This window comes from Nilaparvata lugens, chromosome 7 (genome assembly GCF_014356525.2).
Source record: "Nilaparvata lugens isolate BPH chromosome 7, ASM1435652v1, whole genome shotgun sequence".
In the NCBI taxonomy this organism is placed as follows: domain Eukaryota; kingdom Metazoa; phylum Arthropoda; class Insecta; order Hemiptera; family Delphacidae; genus Nilaparvata; species Nilaparvata lugens.
Window position 1 is genome coordinate 43,604,916 of NC_052510.1, and position 25,689 is coordinate 43,630,604.

Below are 25,689 nucleotides of genomic sequence, written 5' to 3' on the forward strand. Positions count from 1 at the left end.
GGATGCACAGTTGTCGGGTTTGATCTCCAAGTTCTAAAAAGTTCTTCAATGAAAACTGCCGAATCGCCATTCATGAATGGTTCGGATGTCACTTGGTGCTCGTAAAACCTTTTCAATCTTAAAATATGTGAGTTTTTCAACAAAGGTAGCTTGGTTAAACGTAGCATTCTCAGAAAGCGACAGAGCACAGACAAATATTGTTTGTGCTTTGAATATCCAACAAAAATTTTACACTGAAAATATTGTCTTTGATTTTATCAAAAAGAAACACAATAGAAACACTCCCATGAAATGTTTTAAGCTATTTTCTCAAAAATTTGGTGAAATATTAAATATTTCTATAGTTTGAACAAGCATTTTAATTCAATAATGCAAATTTTATTTTGGATATTTGATTAGTCTTGGATGACACTTGTTGCAAGGTAATGATCAAAAATAAAATATGCCTATAATATTTTCATTTTAACACTTTTTAAAACACTTGAGAAAAATATAACATTTCAAAAATGTTTCATTAAACTGGTTCAATACAAAGCTAAAAACTTGGAATATTTCAATGAAGTTTCGAGGTACTGTTACAATACACTTGGAAAAAAATGTTTAAATGAATATATTTCTGTAGATATAAATTACACAACAAATAAACTTATTGCTTCTGAAATATTATGCTATTTGGTACAAGCAGTAGTATTAAACTACCAGCAGTATCTTTTAAAAAAGCCAAGGTGAATAGTATTTATTTTTAATTTTAATGAAGAACTGCTAAGTTTGAATATTCTCATATGTTTATATTACCGTTGTGATTAAAATCTATTATCTGTATAACAAAAAAATAAAGAAATAAAATAAAAACAGCTAGCTTCTGTATTGCAAGTGCTCTAAATCTGTCTGTACCACATGATATTATAATTTAGAGATTTTTGTATTGCATTAAATTTGTTCAGGAATAACCAATAAATATTTGATTGCGTTTTTTGTTTCATTTATATTTTAGTAAGATTTTAAAGCTTTCAAATTGTTTTTACTAATTTACAATTTAACTAATTAAAAAATTTATTTTGTTATTGGATTAAAATGTTGAAGTCAACAAGTTATTGTGTAAAAAAGTTAAGCTACTTGAGAAAGTTTAAAAACCAAAACAATGTCAAGTACTACAGCCAATATGCGGAGGAAATGCGGAAGTTCTGGGATAAGGATCCGACAAGTGTTCATCCCTACTGGGATGCAAATTTTAGATCAAAGCAGCATATCCAGGATAAACCAAGGAGTCAGCTAAAAACTAAGGAAACAACACAATTGAATGATGTGAGACCAATAGGCCTACCGCACAGTGGGGACTCGCACCAATTTGAATGTAACGAGGTAAGTAAGCCAAATTGTAAAACTATATGATTTTGCATTATTTATAAAATAGAATTATAGTACCCTTTAAAATGAATAAAATATTAAAAAACAAGAATACAAATTGTAACGATTTTGCATTAATTTTATTATAAAATAGAAAAGATTTGCAATTGTGTTTATAATTTTGTATTAGCGCAAATTAAAACGTAAAGTCTTCTACTCATTTACCTTTCAATACTAAGAATTTTTACTGTATTGTGAATCTATTAAAAAATGAAGAAAATGTGCTGTTCACTTTTGGATATTTTTTGTATTAGTTGTGTGGACTTGTAGACAATAACAAGTACCTAAGATACAAAAACTTTATTTGTGATCAAAGCTGGTAAAATAATGTTTTTCAAATTTTAAATAAATAATAATAGAATAATGTTCAGAACCAACATTTTTTTAACTGATAAGATTTAATTATTTCCAAGACAAAAGTATGATCTATAATAAGTTTATGTGAATGATTGGTGTGGTAATATTACGGTAGCCTAGTTGTTAATTTGAATATTTCCAAATAATAATTTCAATTATCTTAATACTTGATTGGTATAAAATTTAATTTATTGTATTTTTTGTTTTTGTTTTTAACAAAATATAAATTATTGTGTGAGTAGCTCACTGTAATAAATTAATATATAAGTACAAGTAAATGAGTACCGTGTAAGTTCCTCAACTTCCAGATTTATTATATAGATTAAAATATATACTACCTACATTTTTCACTTATAAAATCTTGTAAAAACAAACAATATTTTTCCATCTTCTAAAATATTTTCTTATAACTTGATGTGTACTTTTAATAAATAATTCTCGACCCCTATTATTATTAGCATAGTATAAAAATTCATGAAATCCCTGCTTCTTTATTTATCTTCTACAATATACACAATAGATTCATAAAGTCTATTTAATGTTTAATGCCAAATATTTATTTATTATATGAAGGCTACTAATTTGTACATGAACCTTAATAGCTATTTCTATATGAACTCAAGACTTCTCTATTAAATTAATAATAATGATCCCCGATGACAAATACTTTTTTTGATTTTGAATATTGTTGGTTTTAGTCTATGGAGTCTGTAGAAGACACTACTGCTGTCGAGAAAAATCTTATGAAACAAATAGCAAAAGTTACTATTCGAGGTTTCCCAGTTATTTTGATGATGGTTTATCCTGATTCCAATCAGTTCGATGGCATATTTCTTTTTGATAATTTTATTGGCGATGGTGCTAGCAGTGTTGTTGATCCTGTTGATGATATGGTAATTATAATTTTTATATTATAATTGCCATATTTTTAATATTGTAGTGAAACTAATAACAACTAACAGTAGTTTAATCCTCACTAAAATGTAAATATCTCAGAATCTAAGTCAGAGAAAAGGATAGTTCATCCTATTTCACCTCTTTTTGAATATTTTCAATGTTATAATTATAATAACCGTCACTCTCACAAAAATGTAATTCTCACAGTGTATAAGAGTTGAAAAATTGTAAAGTCTATCCTATTTTAGCTCTTTTTGAAGATGTTAGCTCTGAGTTGAGTAACAAAATCAATGAATGTGTCATAAATATGTAAACATCTTATAATTTGGAAAATAAACGCTCTTTTCCACTAGTTTTAGATGGTGTAGTGAGGTGATAATTTTAAAAGTCTCGTGATTTACTCTAAATTTTTAAAATCTCTAATTGATTTACATGAATTTTTAATTTTCGATCCAGTTTCGAACGTCTTAAACATACTGGATCATCTGGATTGAGTAGGATATTTTAAAAAAGAATTTTCCGTTACAAAATCATGAAAAGTGATGTGTCCTTACAAACTATAGGTTCGCCGCAAACTGTAAACACAATTAATAGAATCCGAATAAACTACAATCCGACATTCTATCTAACATCCTTCCAGTATTTTATTTAGAAAGAAATTGTAAATTGTTACTAGTAATTACTTGTACTTATACAGACTAATGTAGGTCCAGATCCATTTTTTAAACACCTCTTTTGATTTAATACATGATATTTTCTAGTTTCAATGCATCTTGAAATAAATAGGCCTACTGGACTTAAAGGAGACCCATTACGTTTTTAATACATTAAAATATCAGTGATTTTAGATTGTTTTATTTTGGTTTCAGCTATCATCCTCTTCTGAAGAGACTATCATCGTGAACAATCTGATCAGGACTTACCAATTGAGAGGGCATTACAAGGCAAACATAGATCCTTTGAACTCGTCCCGAGGGCCTCTCGTGAAAAAGGACAAAAGTAAAGGGAAAATGTTTAAACCACCGGTTTGGCTCGATACTAAAACTTCCATTTGTTTGCCAAACAGTACTTATATTGGTAAGTAATATATTGTGAAAATTTATCCAGTATTAATTCTAGTAGATATTTATTAACTTTTTGTATACCAATGTATTGATTTGTATTGATGGGTAGAACACCCCTGTGTGAAGTGTAAAAGAATAGACAGGAATATATGTCGTTTGGATACAGTGGCAGAGACAAATAATAATAGGGTTAAAAACAATGATTGAACAATTCATACATGTGTCAGACAGAATTCAACAATTCAGTGTTAACTTAATTTAGTGTCAACAATTCAGACAGAAATGAATGGAAAGAATAGAAAATGATTTATAATTTCAATAGCTATTCTCAATGTGTGTTGTCGTGTTGGAAATGTCAATATAACAAATCTTATTACAGTACATTAAAGCTGCAAAAGACAAAAAATTACGAAAAATTCTCAGCCAATAAGGCTGATTGTCTCGGAAAACCCACCTCAAAATCAGTTAGAGAACACACTGGAGGCTATGGGAAAACCTCCAAATCACGAAAATTTTCAGTCACCCTCCTGAGCACCCCTAGAGCCCCCCAAATTTTTTCGACACATTTAAATAAGCCTCGCACAGAAAATTCGATAGAAGCTTTTTTGTTCAGCTCCCGGAGATAAGCCTATATCCATAGTTCGATTTCGACCAAATTCAAATGGCGACCCGGGAAATTGAGTTTTCTTCGACAATTTGAAGTTTTCCCAAATATGAAAAATTCTCAGCCAAAACTATGAGTTCGCTGTGAAAACTGAACACCAAATCTGTTGCATACTACACTGGAGGCTACGGGGAAACCTCCAGACCTTCCAAATTATGCCCCCCGGCTCCCCTGTACTCCCCCAAATATTTGGGACACATTTAAATTTGTTCCCCACAAAAAATGTATTACAAGCTTTTTTGTTCAGCTCGTCAAGATAAGTGTAATGCCATAGCTAAATTTAAACCAAATTCAAATGGCGACACAGGAAAGGGAGTTTTCATCAAAAACTTTGTGTGTGTGTGTGTTTGTGTCTGTGTGGGTGTGTTTTGGCAGTGTTTCAAAGGCTGGCTTCACACTGTTGATTTTTACGTCGGCCGATAGTTGGATCATGTACTTTTCAAATGTAATTCTTCAGACTGTCAACGGCGATAAAAAACTCTTGCCATAAAATAGAACCTGTCCTATTTTCAGAGGAGAGCAATAGTGATGGCGCATATGCTTCTGCATACAACCGTTCACACTGGTAGAGTTTAGTCACCGGAGCCCATTCTTCACAACTTTAGGAGAGTCAATGGCCTTTGTTTGCCTGCTTATTGTTTCCCTAAATAAAAAAACTTTATTCGTCAATTTCAATTTTTTTTTTTGAAATATTATAATAATCTACACGACTCACTGATCCATAGAAGTTTGAGTTTTGTTTCTACGACCAAAAATAATAAGATTTAAAAAAAAGCTAAAAGTTGTTCTGTCCAAGAATCAACAATGTGAAGACCTAAAGCGATTTCTCCTATTCTACCGTTTTAAGCAAATCATTCCGGTTCATTGCGGACGACTTCTCTACCTAATCTTTACTACCTAACCTACCCTACCTGACATACCCTACCTAACCTACCCCCAACACCTATAGTCTATATTACGTAAATTCATCTATAATTTTGCTGTATTGTAAGCTATTGTATATAAGTGTATAAGCCAGTATATATTGTAATCTACATAAATAAAGTACTCAATCAAACACCCCTAACCTAATTAACCTGCCCTCTTTCGTACAGTAGTAAAAGGCAATTGTGCGGGCGAAGCCCACCTCCCAGCCGGAGCGCGAAGCGCGGAGGCTGCTACCCAACACTATACCGTCATAAAAGGCGATTGGGCGGGCGAAGCCCTCCTCCCAGCCGGAGCGCGAAGCGCGGAGGCTGCTATCCAACCCTATACATTCATAAAAAGCGATTGGGCGGGCGAAGCCCGCCTCCCAGCCGGAACGTGAAGCGCGAAGGCTGCTACCCAACACTATTCAGTCATAAAAGGTGATTGGGCGGGCGAAGCGCGGAGGCTGCTAACCAACCCAACTGGTGGTGCAGGGGGCTTCCCCCTGCCGAGCGCGAAGCGCGAGTATTCAACAGTAAGATTAATAAAAATATTTTTATTCTACTTTTGATTTTGAAGTTTTTCAATTTCTAGCTCATGATTGATTAAAAATTTTGTTCATGTTATGTACGGTACTGTTGAAAAAATATCACTAGATTCATTCCACTGTTCAAATATTTACAATTCTATTTTTGAAAAAGTTTCAATTTTTAGCTCATGATTGAGTAAAAGTTTTGTTCACGATATGTAGGCTACTGTTGAAACAAGCACTTTGAATCATAGCAATGTTTCAAAATATTTACTATATTATTTCTGTTCTTAGGCTACGGCAGACAAAAATCGCTTCCGTTTGAAGAAATAGTGAAGCGACTCGAGTACACCTATTGCAACTCAATTGGCGTGGAAACTGTTCACATGCGATCGGTCGAGCAAATCGATTTCATCAGACAACGCATGGAGCTTGAGCAAGTGCCACCGCCAATGTCGAGAGAGAAAAAAGTTTTTCCAGCTCTCAATCTTTTCTAGTCCTCGGCCTACGGCCTCGGACTTGAAAACCGATTTCGAGCTGGAAAAATCTCATTTTCTGCTCTAGGTGCGGAATATACTATTTCATCGAAAACTTTGTGTGTGTTTGTGTCTGTGTGGGTGAGAGATCTTTGGCAGTGTTTCAAAGGCTGGCTTCACACTGTTGATTTTTACGTCGGCCGATAGTTGGATCATGTACTTTTCAAATGTAATTCTTCAGACTGTCAACGGCGATAAAAAACTCTTGCCATAAAATAGAACCTGTCCTATTTTCAGAGGAGAGCAATAGTGATGGCGCATATGCTTCTGCATACAACCGTTCACACTGGTAGAGTTTAGTCACCGGAGCCCATTCTTCACAACTTTAGGAGAGTCAATGGCCTTTGTTTGCCTGCTTATTGTTTCCCTAAATAAAAAAACTTTATTCGTCAATTTCAATTTTTTTTTTTTGAAATATTATAATAATCTACACGACTCACTGATCCATAGAAGTTTGAGTTTTGTTTCTACGACCAAAAATAATAAGATTTAAAAAAAAAAGCTAAAAGTTGTTCTGTCCAAGAATCAACAATGTGAAGACCTAAAGCGATTTCTCCTATTCTACCGTTTTAAGCAAATCATTCCGGTTCATTGCGGACGACTTCTCTACCTAATCTTTACTACCTAACCTACCCTACCTGACATACCCTACCTAACCTACCCCCAACACCTATAGTCTATATTACGTAAATTCATCTATAATTTTGCTATATTGTAAGCTATTGTATATAAGTGTATAAGCCAGTATATATTGTAATCTACATAAATAAAGTACTCAATCAATCAATCAATCAAACACCCCTAACCTAATTAACCTGCCCTCTTTCGTACAGTAGTAAAAGGCAATTGTGCGGGCGAAGCCCACCTCCCAGCCGGAGCGCGAAGCGCGGAGGCTGCTACCCAACACTATACCGTCATAAAAGGCGATTGGGCGGGCGAAGCCCTCCTCCCAGCCGGAGCGCGAAGCGCGGAGGCTGCTACCCAACACTATACCATCATAAAAGGCGATTGGGCGGGCGAAGCCCTCCTCCCAGCCGGAGCGCGAAGCGCGGAGGCTGCTATCCAACCCTATACATTCATAAAAAGCGATTGGGCGGGCGAAGCCCGCCTCCCAGCCGGAACGTGAAGCGCGAAGGCTGCTACCCAACACTATTCAGTCATAAAAGGTGATTGGGCGGGCGAAGCGCGGAGGCTGCTAACCAACCCAACTGGTGGTGCAGGGGGCTTCCCCCTGCCGAGCGCGAAGCGCGAGTATTCAACAGTAAAATTAATAAAAATATTTTTATTCTACTTTTGATTTTGAAGTTTTTCAATTTCTAGCTCATGATTGATTAAAAATTTTGTTCATGTTATGTACGGTACTGTTGAAAAAATATCACTAGATTCATTCCACTGTTCAAATATTTACAATTCTATTTTTGAAAAAGTTTCAATTTTCAGCTCATGATTGAGTAAAAGTTTTGTTCACGATATGTAGGCTACTGTTGAAACAAGCACTTTGAATCATAGCAATGTTTCAAAATATTTACTATATTATTTCTGTTCTTAGGCTACGGCAGACAAAAATCGCTTCCGTTTGAAGAAATAGTGAAGCGACTCGAGTACACCTATTGCAACTCAATTGGCGTGGAAACTGTTCACATGCGATCGGTCGAGCAAATCGATTTCATCAGACAACGCATGGAGCTTGAGCAAGTGCCACCGCCAATGTCGAGAGAGAAAAAAGTTCGAATTTTGACGGATCTCATCAAAGCTGGAGACTTTGAAAAGTTTCTGGCGAAGAAATGGCCGTCCGAGAAACGGTTTGGACTGGAAGGCAATGATAGTTTTATACCGGCTATGAACTATTTGGTTGAATGTGGCGCGTCTCTGGGAGCCAAATCTTTTATACTTGGTAAGTTGTATGTAATTTGGAGGGAGATTCACTATATACTGTCAGCATTGGTTGAATGGGAAGCATTGGTGGCATTTTATAAGAAATCCTGACAGCCTCAGTGAATCTCTAAACTAAAAAATACTTCATGGTTAGATGTGAAAATTGCAGTATATGATATTGCATTTGTTCAAATCCTACAATTATTCAAATAAGAATTTGTTTCCAATCTAGATGAAAAATTGTACGGAAAATAATACAATAGATCTTGCTTCTATTCTAGAAACATGAAGGTTTACATAATTATTTATTTATAATTTTTACAAAGTAGCACTGATTGGGAGAGAAAAACTAAGGATACTCCTTGTACTATTTCTCTCCCAAATTTAGATTACATTTTAAAAGTCCAAAATAGGGTTATGGTTTCACTTTTCTGAAATTTAGTCTATTTTCACTAAAAAAACAACATATAGGCAGTAGGCTACTGTTTTTGTGGCGGTTCGCGCCGGACTGGCATCACTCGCGACATAAAAATAAAAATGTTCCTTTTTTTTGAATTTATGATCCTGTTAATTTCACCTTGCTCTCAAATAGCCTTATAAACAGATTTTTGAGACTAAATTAAAATTGTTTTGCCGAGGGCGGCTCCTCTTCTGAATATCCCCAGTACCGGAACCCATATTGTTACAAAATCATCACTGCCTACCGATCTTAAATTTTAAAATTTCACTTCGAGCTTTACATTCCCAATCTAAATAATTTGAAAAGTGATAAATTATCACATAATAAAATTTTTTTATGATCCCAAACATTAAATATAAATTAAAGTTTAATTCTATGTAAATGTCAATATATATGCTGAAGACTTTTTTATAATCTTTTTGCTCATTATATTTTTTGTTTTCGATTTTTCTCGTCTTGTACTATTGGAAAATGTAGAGTGTGTGATTGATTTTACTTGCAGGTATAGCCCACAGAGGCCGTCTCAACACCCTAACCAATGTGCTCAAAGTTAATCCGAAGCATTTATTCACCGCCTTTCAGAAAATAGACATTTCCGATGACATAAGAGGGACTGGAGACGTGAAGTATCATTTGGGTACAACTACTCACATCGCTACTGCTGGCTCCGACGAGAAAGTCAAGATATCACTGCTGTCAAATCCGTCGCATTTGGAGGCAGTCTGTGCACTTGTTTTGGGAAAAGTAGCTGCTGAGAATATGTTGGATGGCAAAGATGGTGAATCGAAGGTGAGATGAGATGTACTGTGATACGATTTACTCATCACTCGGTTTTGATAGCTTGTAGTGCAGTCAATAAGTGTATACATATTAGGCTAATTTAATTAAGCAGCCTGCACAGAGGAACATTAGTAGCGTCTACTAGCTGCTATGCAAAAGCGGAATAATTGGAAATGTCATGTAAATTTGAGTTTCGGACATTTCCAATACCACTATATCCATTCTGTGAACACTATTATACTAATGTCCCTGTGTGAAGTGCGCTTGAGAGTTTCTAATGAAAAACTCGCTGTTCCATTTTTCAAGTAGTATTTTAGGATAGAAAATACTCTTCAGGCTGGATAGCTATAGTATTGACAAACAAAAGAAACTTGTTTTTAATAGATATTTTAAAAAAAAATTAAACAGTATGTTGTCTATTCTACTAGAAGAATTCTATTTACAGTAATATAAAGAGTATAATTTTAAACTTTCAGGATTCCTCATAAATAACATCAATGTTTATTCAACTACTGACCAAAATAAATATCACCATGGACAAGTGAAGTTGTCATTCTAGTGTGTCTAGTCCAATAACATAAGAAAGTCTAGTAGAATAGAGAAGTTATCTTATTTTATTGCATTAGGATAGACAACATACATCATAATTATATTGTGTTTTCATTTCGTTATGGAACAATTCTCCAAAATATAACAACAGTGCCTTATTTATTAATCAATCTATTACTTTTGTAACAAAACTGTACAATGTAACTATACAATGTAACTGTAACAATGTTACTGTACACTGTATGAATAAGTTTTCGGTCAATACATAAATTTGAGCTTTTCTGACAATCGGTCATTGGAAAAGCTAAAAAACGCCAATTTTCGTTTTTTTTAAATTCTCTTGTTGGTCAATACTACCATATAGCTATTCATTATTCAAATTCATTTTTAGTGTGTGTCTGTTTCTAGAGGTTCAATAAATTGAACATGCTAACTTTTTTGTTATAGTTGGATTTTCAATTTTGCTGATTTCGCTTCTTTATATATACGGCAATACAGATGAGATATCAATAATGTTGAGATATCTACTTTGATGAATCGAAATAACTAAATTTATATTTTCTCTTTATTATAATTATTATTTGAAAAACTATATTAATAATTTATTTTGTAGACTTGGCCAATTTTAATCCATGGTGACGCTGCTATGGCAGGCCAGGGAGTGGTCTATGAATGTATTCAACTCAGCCAATTGGAAAATTATTCTTCTGGAGGCGCAATACATATTGTCATCAATAATCAGGTGAGTTTTCATTCAAGCTTGCCAAATCAATCATCCCCTCGTGATTATAATTATTATGCATCATTATGTTTGAATGATTAATTCAAATCAAATCCCTTCCCTTCATGGAAATACAAAGAAAAATAAATACGTTGAAATCGTCATAAGTAATAATAATTATTCTAAAATTATAGAAAACCTCTTACCGTATGAGCAATGCATATATTCTATAGTTAGTGAGTTAATAAGTAGGCTAAGTTATATTCTATCCACTTTCAATTTTTACAGAAAGAATTTTTTTTCAGATAGGCTTCACAACCAATCCGAAGTACTCGTGTTCGTTTGAGTATCCAACTGGAATTTTGAAGATGATCGGAGCTCCCGTGTTCCACGTGAACGGTAACGATGTTGATGCAGTCATTCATTGCTGTCAGGTGGCTGCTCAGTACAAGGCTACATTCCACATGTAACGTTCAACTTTCACTTACTTGAAATTGAGTTGTACCATAGAGAAAATATAGCATAAGGATTCAGGATAAGGATAGCATTGGAATATAAGAATATATCCCATGGTATAAGGCGTTTTATGTTTCAAATGTCACTGTTAACTCAAGCCGATATTCCTAGTAGTTATAAATAAAAATATAAATCTCATTTTCAAGTCTTGAAAATGGCATTAATGTCCGAAACATGTTGTGACAAAATAATTTAAAAGGGTACTGAGATTTATATTTTTATTTATATTAAAAGTAGCCCCAAAGGAAAGAAGACAATAAAATGGCGTGTCCTGGTAGTTAATTTTTGTGAAGTTATGTGACGCTGGTAGTCTCACATACTATGCCGTTCTTACACTCGCACCCTGCCAAAATAGTAATAATAAACAGTAGTCGGCAGTAATCGGTTTTAGTTACCTAAAAATCAGCTGGAAATTTGGAACATAAAGACCTATACCATTGGATCTTTCTCTATTTTCTCTATGGTTGTACATAGTGATCCACTTCTAAGGTAAATAAATAAATAGATAGAGTGGATAGCATCCACTGACCTCAGAGGTATCTCAAGTCACTGGGTAGCATAAAAAATCTAAAAGTATAAATATGAAGAATACATTTTATAAATTCCTCATTTATTGGGATAAATGTACCATAGATTCATTAAGTTCACTCTTAGCACTGCTCTGATACTCTGCAGACAATCTACTTCATAATTTAAAGTTATTCAGTAAATTCTGATTTTAATTTACTCTTTGTCATAATTCATCGCTTCTCATCAACCTCATTATGTTCTTATAAGCATCTAAATTTGAAAATCAACTTTGTGAAAATACTTGAGGAATGAAAATTTTGTGAATTGAAGAACTTCAAGACTTAACCAATTTCGGACTATGTCTTATCTAAATTTGAGAGAGGAATAGCACAAGGATACCTTATTTTACCTCTCCTTATCATTTTGATAATGTACTTATTGTATAAATGAATACATAAATAGTAGCTTCTACTGTTTTAGTAAATATCTACATTTTTATACTCTCAACTGTGACTATTTTTGTCAAGAATATTATGCTGCAGTACGGTAGCCCAGACAACTAAGCATTGCACTTTTCATTCTGCTAGCGCCACCTGTTCGTGGGTTCGAATCCTACCAGTAGGCATGGACGTTCGATGACCTTATTTATTATAATTTCATTCCATTACCTAAGCACAAACAAAAAGCTCTTGTGGGCATCATCCGCTATAAAAAAACGTTTTTGTGTTCTTTTGCAGGGATGTTGGAATAAATATAATGGGCTATCGAAAAAACGGCCATAATGAAACTGATGAGCCCAGATTTACTCAACCATTGCTCTACAAAAAAATTGACGCCATGAAACATGTTCAAGACATTTATGCTGATCAGTTGATAGCTGAGCAGGTAAATTTACACATAATTGGAATATCATGAAGTATAATAGCATTTAAGGCCTGAATATAATTGGCTACAGAACATAATTGGAAAATATTATGTTGAAGGAAGGTTATTCATTTATTGAAGACACAATAAAAGTTCAAATTGTTCATTTGATGCAGATCTAACAGTTATAGAATATTGTCATGAGAAAAAGGTTGGAACTAACAGTGGTTCCATGGGAACTGAGCTGTATCTTGTAGAGTAAGTTTTTAAGGAATCATATTTATTTCCTTCATCTATAGTTACTATACAAGTACATGCGAATGTCAGCAGATGAAAGAAGAAGACTGATTAGAAACTTGAAAATAGAAGACGATTGTGAAGTGGAAGGCGTCAGCGAGTTTAAATACTTGGGAGTAACACTGACAGCTGATAATAAAACTAGTCATGAAATCTCCACTCGAATTATGATGGGCAATCGGGCATATTATGCTAATCAGAACATTTTCAAAAGCACTGACTGATTTCTAGGCAAACCAAGGTAAAGAAGAAAGAGCGTTGAGGTCTTTTGAGAGAAAGATGTACAGGAGAATATGGGGACCGGTCTGCGTTGAAGGAAACTGGAGAGCCAGATTTAACAATGAGATTGATGAAGAAATTGGCGAAAGAAATATTATAAGGTGTATCAAAGCAAAACGAATAGAATGGCTGGGTCACGTGGTAAGAATGAGTGATGAAAGAGTACCACAAAAGCTGCTTGATGAAAGGATAATGGGCACCCGAAAAAGAGGAAGGCCAAGAAGAAGATGGATCAGTGATGTGGTAGAAGATCTCCATGTGCTAGGTGTGGCAAACTGGCGGCAGAGAGCACAAGAGCGGGATGTATGGAGGCGTCATGTAGAGGAGGCCAAGGTCCACCCAGGACAGTAGAGCCAGATCAAGAAAAAAGAAGATAGTTACTATATCAAATAGTGGCTATATAGCTACTGTGACTAATACCAATTAATATTTGAAAATGTCATGTAACTGAGTATGTATATAAGTTGGTCATTGTTGTTAGTTATAAATCTCGTATTACAATAATAGATGAAAAATTGTATTAATATATTCTATAGTGAGATTTTTCATAATTTATAAATTTATTGAATAGTCAAATTAATTACTGTTAATTTTGAAGGTTCAGAGAGCCCCTGCTTCACCAGTACAGTTTGATCAAAATGAAAATGTAATTCTGTAACCAATAAATTATGTTCAATTAAATGGATTTGAATATTGTATAATTATTCAATTTTTTCAATTATATTATTCTGATATTTTTTGTTCAGGTGGTGACCAAAGAAGATGTCGACAAAATAAGAAAAGATTACGAACAAGAACTTGAATCTTTGTTCGTGGAAGCGTCTAAAGAGAAGCATTTTGACCAGAGTGTATGGGTGGATACACCTTGGATAAATTCTTTCAAAGTGAGTAAGAACGGGATTTGTTCAGTTCAGATGATTCTTTTCACACGAATATTATATTATTATTTATTCCACTATTAAAATCATGCCATTCCTTTCATTCATTACTATGTAGGCTGAGTATATTATTGCAATTTTATTTTAATCAAAATCCTATTATCGGGTACGGTAACGTACAGGTAATTATTCAAATTCCTTATTCATCTTTTTTTAAAAGGAACTAGATTTATTTCCTACTTAGTTTTCGTATTGTTCATTATACTATATTTTGATATATTGAAAGATCCTTGTGAGAGTTTTTAATGCATAAACAGAATTTTGTAAAATACGAGTAAATCTGAAGATTAACTAATTATTTTTGAACGCCATTAGTGTTTGAACTTATAAACATGAAATCGGTATCAAGTTATTGTTTAGTAATTCCTCAACAATAATTTTCCAACCAGCTACAGTTTTCAACTTCATTTTACATAATGGATACATCAATTAGCCTGGAACAAATTTGTTTTAAAACTTTTCTACAATGGTTTGTAGAAACTTTTCTACAGATTAATTTCAAGATTAAATAACTAATTTTGCAAAGTCTCATTCTCGAATTGTAGTGAGATGACATGAACAGTAGTCTGTTTTAACGCCTCTTCTAAACACGGACTATTTCCATATTTTAGAAGAAATGTTTTACGTAGCCTAATGGTATTACGTATTATTATGTCACACATTACATATTGTATTGTAATGTATTTCATCTAAAAATAAAATAAATTTTACCCACAATTAAAATCGTATATATTAATTTTTATATTGGTTTTTGGAGGCCTTTTGTAGCTTGATACTTTTTCTGATAATGAGATAATAAATTCTATTTTGAATTAGCAATCGTAATTAATAAACTTTTGCAATTACAACTTTGAAAACAGCATTTTTATCAGCATTTGTAAAAACATCGAAAATTTCAAGTTCTTGGTGCCTTAAGGTATTGACTAAGAAGTATTTTCTTCGAATCATTCTCCATTTTTTCCAATCCTGAGAAATGATTACTTTGATAGATAATAGTAATTGTGTGTGTCATTGAATCAATAAAAGAATAGAAAAATGATTATCAATGAGGAATCTTGAGAATCAGAATCTCAGTTTTTCTGTACTACTTTTATCTGTTACAAATTCATTTAATGAAAAGAAGAATAAATTCAAAAATAAATAAATTTTAAAAATAATTTAATAATGAAAATAACAAATTCATATAATTCATTTATTAATACTGTACATGTAAAAAATGATAGAATGATTGTTTTTGTTATCTTACTGTACAATTGATCGATTTGATTATTTTCCCCCATCAATTATTGTCTATCATTTCTACAAACAGGATAAAGATCCAATGATGGTTCCCCAGACAGGAGTTGATCGGAGTGTGCTGGATACATTGAGCAAAGTTCTCTCGACTCCACCTGAAGACATCAAGGCCCATCAGTCACTAGTTCGCATATTCAGAAACCGAGCCGGTCACCTGGAGAATGGAGTTGTTGATTGGTCTTGCGCTGAGTCTTTCGCGTTCGGTAGTTTGTTGAAGGTGAGAACTTAATTTTTCATTCAGTCATTTTAGAAGCAAATAATGTTTTATCATTAACCAGGTTGAATATCAAATATCCCAATAATCTCATGATTGGAATTAAATAAGAGGAACAGACTCAGCCTAAAACTCAGTGAAAATGAGCGATAAATACCTTAGATACTAAGGATTGCCTTAGTATTTTATCGACCAATGTTTACACATCAGTGTTGTTTGTCACATGGATAAATAAATACAACACAACTCAATGTAACGGTAGGGAGAAGCCTCCACCAAATATGCCTTCACCAAATATGTGAGGTAGGTGCCTCCACCAAATATGTGAGCTAGGTGCCTTCACCAAATATGTGAGCTAGGTGCCTTCACCAAATATGTGAGCTAGGTGCCTTCACCAAATATGTGAGCTAGGTGCCTTCACCAAATATGTGAGCTAGGTGCCTTCACCAAATGTGAGCTAGGTGCCTCCACCAAATATGTGAGCTAGGTGCCTTCACCAAATTTGTGAGCTAGGTGCCTTCACCAAATATGTGAGCTAGGTGCCTTCACCAATATGTGAGCTAGGTGCCTTCACCAAATATGTGAGCTAGGTGCCTTCACCAAATATGTGAGCTAGGTGCCTTCACCAAATATGTGAGCTAGGTGCCTTCACCAAATATGTGAGCTAGGTGCCTTCACCAAATATGTGAGCTAGGTGCCTTCACCAAATATGTGAGCTAGGTGCCTTCACCAAATATGTGAGCTAGGTGCCTTCACCAAATATGTGAGCTAGGTGCCTTCACCAAATATGTGAGCTAGGTGCCTTCACCAAATATGTGAGCTAGGTGCCTTCACCAAATATGTGAGCTAGGTGCCTTCACCAAATATGTGAGCTAGGTGCCTTCACCAAATATGTGAGCTAGGTGCCTTCACCAAATATGTGAGCTAGGTGCCTTCACCAATATGTGAGCTAGGTGCCTTCACCAAATATGTGAGCTAGGTGCCTTCACCAAATATGTGAGCTAGGTGCCTTCACCAAATATGTGAGCTAGGTGCCTTCACCAAATGTGAGCTAGGTGCATTCACCAAATATGTGAGCTAGGTGCCTTCACCAAATATGTGAGCTAGGTGCCTTCACCAAATATGTGAGCTAGGTGCCTTCACCAAATATGTGAGCTAGGTGCCTTCACCAAATATGTGAGCTAGGTGCCTTCACCAAATATGTGAGCTGGGTGCCTTCACCAAATATGTAAGCTAGCGAGGTGGACCTCCACCAAATATGTAACGGTGGGGACGAGAAACTATATGTAATTACGATAAAGAAAGATTGAAATGAAACTATAACAGATTGGGTGGGTGTAAGATGAAATCAAAGGTGAACAATTACTATAAAATTTATTGAATCGTTATCGATATAATATTATTCACATATAGGATTTCTGATTAGAATAAACAATCAAAATATTACTGATTAGAAGAAAACAATATTATGGCTACTCGCTTTGCTGCAATGAATCAATTCTTGTGGTAAAATAAATAAAAGAAATCTCAACAAAAGAAAACACCTACCTTTTCGAAGATGGTTTCCTGCTTGGCAATCACTGACAATTCGCGACGTTAAATTATTATTTAAAAATCAAAATAACTGAAATAGTGAATCGGGTTCAGATCCTGTCTTATTTAATAATACAATTCTCTTTAAACTGCCCCAACTGCGACAGGAAAACTGTATTATAAAACAAGAGCATTATCTATCCTTTTCACCAGAACAGCCGGACTTTTACTGTCAGTCCTATCAAAACGAGCTCTCTCTCCAAAAAGATAATTTTGGGGTATAAATAAACTATTAGTCAATGCCAAACATGAAAGCTATATCGAGTACAATAAAAATATTTTTCTATCTATAGCATGAGCACACGTTTGTTATTAAAAACAGAGAGAAGCTACAGTAAATATCACGCAACAACAAATAAACAATCTTTCTGTCGATGACAGATGACTGTTCAATGAATTTAAATTTATAACTAAAATCCTGATCAATATGAGATGAATATATTTTTATATAAATATGTCCCATATGACCAGGTGACAACACTCAATATTTTGACTACACACCATCATAGAGAAACGATAGCATAATATCCTATTATATTAAGCGAGCAATTTCTGTATTTATATATTTATATGGTTATGTGGTTATGTAGTTATATGGGTATATATTTATGTTCAATGGATCTCGAAAACGGCTCTAACGATTCTCACGAAATTTGAAGCAAAGTAGGTTTATGATATTCGAAGATTCGATTTCACTAGGTCTCAACACTTGGATAACTCGCTGAAGGACATTAAAAGGATAAATACGTCCTTGGAAAAACAGCTGGACATCTTGTCGTCTGTCGATACCGTAATGGAAGAGAGTGAGAGTGTGTGTGGGATCATCCAGCTGATCTCACGAGAAGAAAAAATCAACAAGAGAAACTCATTTTCGTTTATTTCTCTTTTTTTTAGAAAACATAATATGTTTACTTCAGAAAGTCCAAAATAGTAACTAGATACATAGTATATTAACTAATATTGTAGCAAACACAGTATATCATTCTAAATCGAATTCATAGTACCGTATATTTATTTTTAATTTATGATGTGTTATTTTGATGATTGATAGTAGCTTAACCTAGATTTTGATTTGGACTGTAGTATCAATTTGAAAAGGGACAGTTTTGGGCATAAGCCTGTTGGGTCTCCTCATATGACTCTAAAAATAATTGTACGACTGAGAAAATGAATAAATAAATATAAACTATATATTCAATCTTTCGTTACAAAAATGTTCTATGCTTTTACACTCCAGAGCAAAGCTCGGTTCCCTGATATTAAGCACATTATATGCTATCTTTTCTCTATGATACATGATACTATGCATGTTTTGTCCGGAAAGTAAAAAAATACAATGAAACACATTTGATGCAAAACAGCAGAACGGACATTGTGTATATTGTATCAAATGCCATATCAAGTTAGTTGCATCAAGTTAGTTGTGTAGCATTGTGTAGTATTGTTTAAAATTGGATTTTTATGGTATTCTATTGTCTGATTTGTTATAAATTGTTTCAAATGGGTTGTATTTCTATGTATGTGGTCTCTATAGTGTTTTGCCTTTTTATTGAATATTATTGAGTGTGATGAATAGTCGTATATTTGTTTCTTTCTCAAATGTTGAGTTACATCTGGGAAATCGTTTTATTATTTTTATTTAAATAAATTTAATGCTTCCAAAGATTAGATAAATCAAAGTGTATAGTTTTGATTGTCTTGGTTTGTATTTTAATTGTAATTTGTATTTCAATTAAATTTATTAGTCCTTCTTATTCTATTTAAATATGTGATTGGCATTACAGGAAGTTGATCCGATAAAATGAATGAATGCATTTATCTTCTTCTTTCGTCATTACAGCTTAGCAGAGCTTTTCAGCCTCTTCACTATTCGCCTACATACTAAACGGTCACCTGCCTTCTACTTCCAACCTCTGACCCTCATCAATTCAATATCTGCCTCCACTTCATCCAGCCAACGATTCCTTGGTCTGCCTCTTTGTCTTCTTTCCTCGGAATGCATTTATAGCACACATTGAAACATACAATAAATTCAAAGTTGGAAATACATAGATTTGCAGTTTTGTTATTTTTTGATTGTAAAGTTTTTGTGATGTAGGAAGGTATCACGGTGCGTGTGAGTGGCCAGGACGTGGAGCGTGGCACATTCAGCCATCGCCATCACGTGATACATGACCAGACCGAGTTCACGTATCGAACCTTCAATCTGCTCGATAATGTCTTTCCAAATCAGGTACTACAAATACTATAAAATTTTTCGTTATTAGTATCTCGATCAAGACCAATAATGTAGGTATAGCTATTAGGTTCACTATGGCCTGGTTTCTAGGAAACTCATTGAATCTAATGATCATAGAAAATCAGTTGTTATAAGTATCTCAATCGAGCCCAACAACGTACGTATAACTATTGAGTTGTTGACTATAGCCTGGTTTCTAGTAGTACATTTATTGAATCTAATGAACTATTAAATCTATTTTGATGGTCCATTAGATTTAATAAGTGTCTATCTCTGAAGAGACCTATAATCTATTGTTTCAATGGTCCATTTAATTAGTGTCCCACAGACCGGGCCTTTATCAACAGAAAATGTTCTATTGACAACGGCAAACAGGTAGATCGAATCAACCGTTCATGATCAAGCAACCTATCTCTAATCATGCTTTAATAACAGCTCTTATGTTACTAGAGATGAACTATTGCATGGTGAAAGAATTTTTTTAGTGTGGAATTGATTTCCTTATTATTAATATTATTATATCATAGATAGAAGATAGCAGGCTATGTATGAATAGATAGATAGGTAGATAGAATAAAGAATAGCATAAGCTATATTTTTTCTTTGATTATATTTTACTGTAATATTTGATTTGTTGTGTAATCACTAATGAGCTCTAAGGAGAAATAAATTCACTTGATTACGGTAGATAGAATTACTAGTACACGTTTTATTTTATTTTAGACACGACTTGCTTCGGGTATTTATCCAATTATCAAGTGTAAAAAGGAAGAGTACTAGTAATTACTTACGCGCACATACTATTTGGCTCAACAACCCATTGATAGTCTTATCCTCCTGCAGTATGCCTCTCGATTCGTCCTGATTATGTGCTTTTCCTCCTATTCAGGTTGTTAATGCTTTCCAAATCAATCCAAGACTTCCTGTCCAATTCCGATCTCCGATGTTAGAGGGTTTCATAACGTAAGGTTTTTACAGAGTAGTATTGTTAGCTCCACCCCAACCCCCCGTTTGGAGGACCTTGGGCATTTGTTTAAAGTCGCCATTTCAATTTAAATTTAAATTAAATTTATTTTTACACACAAGTTTAATACAGAGAATAACAAAAAGAAAGTGGTGCAAAAAAAGGATGGAAGATTGAAGTGCTTTTCCAAATAAGTGGATATCCATGTACTAGGAAAACCTTCAATCCTTGAGAAGGTGAAAAAGGTATCAGGAAAAGTAAATAGACGGTAGATTTGAAAGGATGAGATGGGGGAAGAATAATAAGGGGAGGATGGAAAAAATAAACCGATAGAACCAGGTGTTAAAAAAAATTGTAATACTAGATGAAATACAAAGGATTGCAGAATAAGCAAGCACACAAGTCAGAAGAGTAAACTTTGAAGAGAAACCCTAGATTTCCTAGGCACTTGCTTTCAGAGTGTAACCTTCCCTGGATTTTGTTCGGGTTTACTCCCTAGGCTCTTCCGCCCTCTCCGCCGTTGAGGTTTCTCCTCATCCGCCTTCGAGGCCGTTGACCGACTCTCACCTATTAACCCTAGGCAGGGGCCCTCACAGGGGGCTGCCATCCGGAACCAGATGGACCCTGTTTTTTAAAGACGTTAATCTCCTCCCGCAGTGGGCTTGACATGCAGTCGTGTTGTTAACACTGACGCTAGATGTTGCGGCCAAATACTTCACATCCACCACTTGCTGGGGTCCCCGGGTACTAGTAATAATTATTCTATGTAATTAAACTTTCAATTAGCCGTATTGAAATGAATGAAACTTCAGTTGATTTGTGTTTGTATTGTCACAGGCCAACTACACAGTGAGCAACAGCACCCTGTCGGAATTCGGCGTGTTGGGCTTCGAGGTGGGAGCCAGTCTGGCGTCAGCTGATGCGCTGGTCATGTGGGAGGCGCAATTCGGCGACTTTGCCAATACGGCACAAGTGATAATCGATCAATTCATTGCGTCGGGAGAGAGCAAGTGGTTGCGCCAGTCAGCTATCACCCTGCTGTTGCCGCATGGGCTCGAAGGTCAGCAGCATTTTAGTCCCTACAAAACAACTTCCGATTTGAGGGATATGCGGGTCAGGGAAAAGTAGGGATACAGCGGCGGCGATGTTGCCGTGCTCCGTTCTGTAGTCTCTAGTGATTGTTCAACTGATCATGATTTGCATACGTAGTTTCCTCTCAGAAAACACTGAGTCGGTTGAGTCTCTGCACTTCTTTATATTACTCTGTTCAACACGGTAATTAGCTGATCTCCCACCATTTCTCTGCTCCGCTTATTCCTCCAAGTCAGAAGATGTTTTTATGGACTATAGTTGTCACCTTAGCATTTTGACCACAGGCAACAGCCTGTCACCTCCTAAAAATATATCGATACCGACAAGGTGTTGCCCTGCTACCTTCTGAAACACAGGTGACAAGTTGTGATCATACACCACAAAATGTCACCTCGCTCACTGGCGTCAAGGTGGCACGCCGTCAGCTTGTTCCTTCTGAAATCACAGGTGACAAGTTTTCTGGACCATACATGACGAAGTGTCAGGTCGATCATCGCTGGCGTCATCGACGACCTGAAACCTGTCAAATTGGCACCTCCAGAGAATGGTGGAAGATCAATTATCGGTGACAATCGATCACCTAAAACCCTGATTTGTTAATGTGTGTGTTCTTTGGGATGAGCGGTTGAATGGGTGACACCTTGACTTTTCCACATATTATTTGCCTGGACATTTTCCCATTGTATTGAGCTAGACAATGGAAAGCATTGATGCTATGTTGTATAAGGGTCAAAGAGTGGAAACACGGTAGAGCGGCGAAGGTAGTTTCATGATTTAGAATGTTGAATGTAATGCATGTAGGCTATAGGCGGGTCAAAACATACCGTCCCACTATTCGAAACCAGTGAGCTAACACAATGCATTAAATGCCATACTCTCAAGCTTGAAACTACCTTCGCCGTCCCACTAATATATGTTTCCACACATTGACCCACCCTTAAACCACATTTAAAGCATCAATGTTTCCCATTGGGTAGGTGCCTCGAAGACAATCACTGATGTTATAAAATAAGGAATACTGACGGGAGTGAATGTCTTTGAAGACAACATTTCCTTCTACAGTCCAATTCAGTGACGGCTCTAGTTTGAATTAGCCAAGTCACGTGGCCGTTTGCAGGGCCGAGCAAAAAGTTTCCTGCAAGAGACATTCACGGCCAAGTAACGTGCGATATTTTTTGCTTCGCAATCAGCAAATAACATGTAAATGAGTAAACAGCAACAAATCACTGAATATGTAAGTCTAGTTACACACACACACACACACACACACACCACACACACACAACACACACACACACCACACACACACACACACACACACACACACACACACACACACACACACACACACACACACACACACACACACACACACACACACCACACACACACACACACATTTTTGGACGTACGATTTTTTGCCGTCCTTATGAATTCTATTAGATTGAGCATATGATGTCAAACAGGTGATGTTTGTCAAGTTCCGTTTAATATGATAGAATTCATGAGGATGTCCAAAAATCTTGACTTTTCCGTGCTCAAATTGAGATCAGCTGTTTTTATCTACACGGTATCTTTCCAACCTAAAAAATGTCGGGGAATTGTACTTTTTCTGTGAAAAGGTATTTATTCACATTAAAAATGATTATTTATTAATTGATTGAAATTGATTGTGTTGCAGGTATGGGTGCAGAACACTCAAGTGCCCGTCTCGAACGCTTCCTGCAGCTGAGCGACGACGACGAGAGTGACGTCACACCCAACATGGCGGCACAAATGGCAGCCGCCAATTGGCTGGTGGCCTTCCCCTCGACCCCCGCCAACCTGTTCCACCTGCTGAGGCGGCAGGTGAAGCTCAACTACCGCAAGCCGCTGGTCGTGATGGCGCCCAAGGCTCTGCTCCGCTTGCCCGCCTGTGTGTCGCCCCTCGACCACTTCATCACTGGCACCATGTCTGTATTTCTGTAGTGACGTTAACTTTAATCTTCAACTTTTCTGAAAGGTACAAAGGTGACACCAAGTGCCGTTTGCACAAAACCCGGTTAAATTTGAATCGTGATTAATTCCACGAGAACCAATCAGAGAAGCCGTCATTTCAAAAAAGCCTGCTCTGTGAAATAAATCACGGTTAAACTTCAACCGGCTTTTGTGCAACCGGGCCTAACTGCTGGCTCAACCTCATCTCAATGGAATATGAGAAGTTAGAGAAGAAGAGGATGAATTATGAGAGAGCAATTGATTAAGGCCTAGGCCCATTTATTTACCATCCACGTTTAAACGAATATTGATGATTTCGTTGAAGCCCAGAATGCAACACATTATACAGAATGCGATCATATCTTCTGATGAACTTGGATTTGCGTTAAACCTAGTTGGTGCATATGGGCCTTATTATACTGATAGATAGAAATAAATATGCATGATAAATTGGTTTGTTTTTCTTTCAAGGCTGGCAGCTTTAGAAGTTGAATGAAAAAAGTTTATGTTCATTATAGGAAATGTCACTACAGAGGGGTTTATTTCCAATATGTTTTTTTTTTAAGATAGAGGTGAAATAAATTATTGTAGAGCATCTTGTTTAATACAAAGTTCTCCTGAAAATGGTAACCCATGGTATTACCATGGGTGATGGTGGTTTACCATTTGTCCGCTGGAGGCAGAGAAAAAACCGAGGATATTCTCCAGGATAGAGACATTGTGTACGACATATAAAATTCCAGAGGCTACAATGTATTGGGCACCTAAAAAGAATGGCTGAACAGAGAATGCCCCCAAAAATGTATAAGGGTAGATTGGAGAGAAGAAGGCAAATAAATGGGTAGGTAATGGATATGATCACATTGAATGCGTGTATTTACAAGTTGCCCGTCATGAGCCAAGAAACAAAATCTGGAAATGTCATTGAAACACATTGAAAAAAATCTATGTTTCATTTTTATTTGTTCCACTTTATAGTCACGTCGTAACTCATCTGTAGCTGCTCACACTGAACGCAATCAACAAGTGCACGGGTTCAGTATGACTGATGTTCCTCATCTTCGCGCTTGGTCATGCGTAACCAAGCTTGCACTTGCACGTATATAAGCATTCAATGTGATTTTAATTTAAAGATTTTAATAAACATTTAAATTAATCTTTGTCCTAATTTTCTATCCAGGTGCTCTGAAGCTGCATTTACAGCAAAGTTATTAACAAAATGTTAATAACTTGATCTTTATAGATTCTATTAGATTGAACGGAACTTGCGACAAACACATATGTTCATCATGTGTATGATAAGCTATGTTGATAACTTTTGTGTAAAACCCAGCTTTAGTCTGTATAATATGATCTCTTCTGTCCCCCACACATGCTCTATAATAAATAAAAATGTTGGTGATGTATAATATTGATTAGTAATGATTCATATAATCTCTATTCTATTGCAGGTTCAAGCCCTACCTACCAGATCCCCAGGTACCAGCCAGCGACAAAGTTAAAAAACTAATATTCTGTACGGGCAAAGTATACTATGAGCTGAGCGAGGAACGCGCCAACAAGAAGCTGATAGACTCAATCGCAATCTCCAGAATAGAACAGCTATTTCCTCTGCCTTACGCCGAAATAATGGAAGACGCCCTCAAGTCGTACCCTAATGCGCGCGTATTTTGGGCACAGGAAGAGCACAAGAACAGTGGTGCTTGGTCATATATGGCGCCAAGGCTGAATAATGCACTAGGCAACAAGAAGGGACCGGTGAACTATATTGGGAGACCGCCATCTTGTGTTGCCGCCAACCATTTGAAAGCCGAGTACGATAATGAGCGGCGGGCGTTTTTAGACAAGGCTATGGAGGTTTGAATAAATTGAGATTGTTTGTTATTGAACCTTTTATTGTAAAATCTATGAATGTCCTCGATCCTTCCAAATCTGGTGTTGTAGCCATGTGTTTCGTTTCTTGATCCTGTTGTCGAGCATTTTTTAAAGTACATGACTACGTCAAAAATATATTGCCCATAGATTGTTAAGATTCCAAACTGTGGAAAAACTAGTTTACTGAGTCTAATCTTTTTAACTTCATTATTATTCTGAGAGCTCTTTTTTGTTGTAATAGTATCCTTATCAAGGTTACTCTTGGTTGTACTTCCATAGATAGCAAGTCC

At 35.6% G+C, this 25,689-nt stretch overlaps 1 protein-coding gene across 1 annotated transcript; it reads left to right on the forward strand.

The window, feature by feature from the left end:
- The first annotated feature begins 509 nt into the window (after positions 1-509).
- LOC111049140 (2-oxoglutarate dehydrogenase-like, mitochondrial) lies at positions 510-25,439 on the forward strand. The gene is made up of 13 exons (XM_039432823.1): positions 510-1,362; positions 3,531-3,738; positions 7,910-8,254; positions 9,198-9,484; positions 10,638-10,766; positions 11,051-11,211; positions 12,509-12,656; positions 13,958-14,095; positions 15,459-15,662; positions 19,351-19,485; positions 21,293-21,515; positions 23,229-23,499; positions 24,976-25,439. The coding sequence occupies exons 1-13, from the start codon at positions 1,075-1,077 to the stop codon at positions 25,385-25,387; spliced, it is 2,949 nt and encodes a 982-aa protein (XP_039288757.1). The 5' UTR covers positions 510-1,074; the 3' UTR covers positions 25,388-25,439.
- Positions 25,440-25,689: the final 250 nt, after the last annotated feature.

Coding starts and splice junctions, on each gene's coding strand:
- LOC111049140 (XM_039432823.1), top strand. CDS start 1,075: ATGTTGAAGTCAACAAGTTATTGTGTAAAAAAGTTAAGCTACTTGAGA. Junction 10,767..11,050: donor ATATTGTCATCAATAATCAG/GTGAGTTTTCAT, acceptor ATTTTTTTTCAG/ATAGGCTTCACAACCAATCC. Junction 14,096..15,458: donor CTTGGATAAATTCTTTCAAA/GTGAGTAAGAAC, acceptor TTCTACAAACAG/GATAAAGATCCAATGATGGT.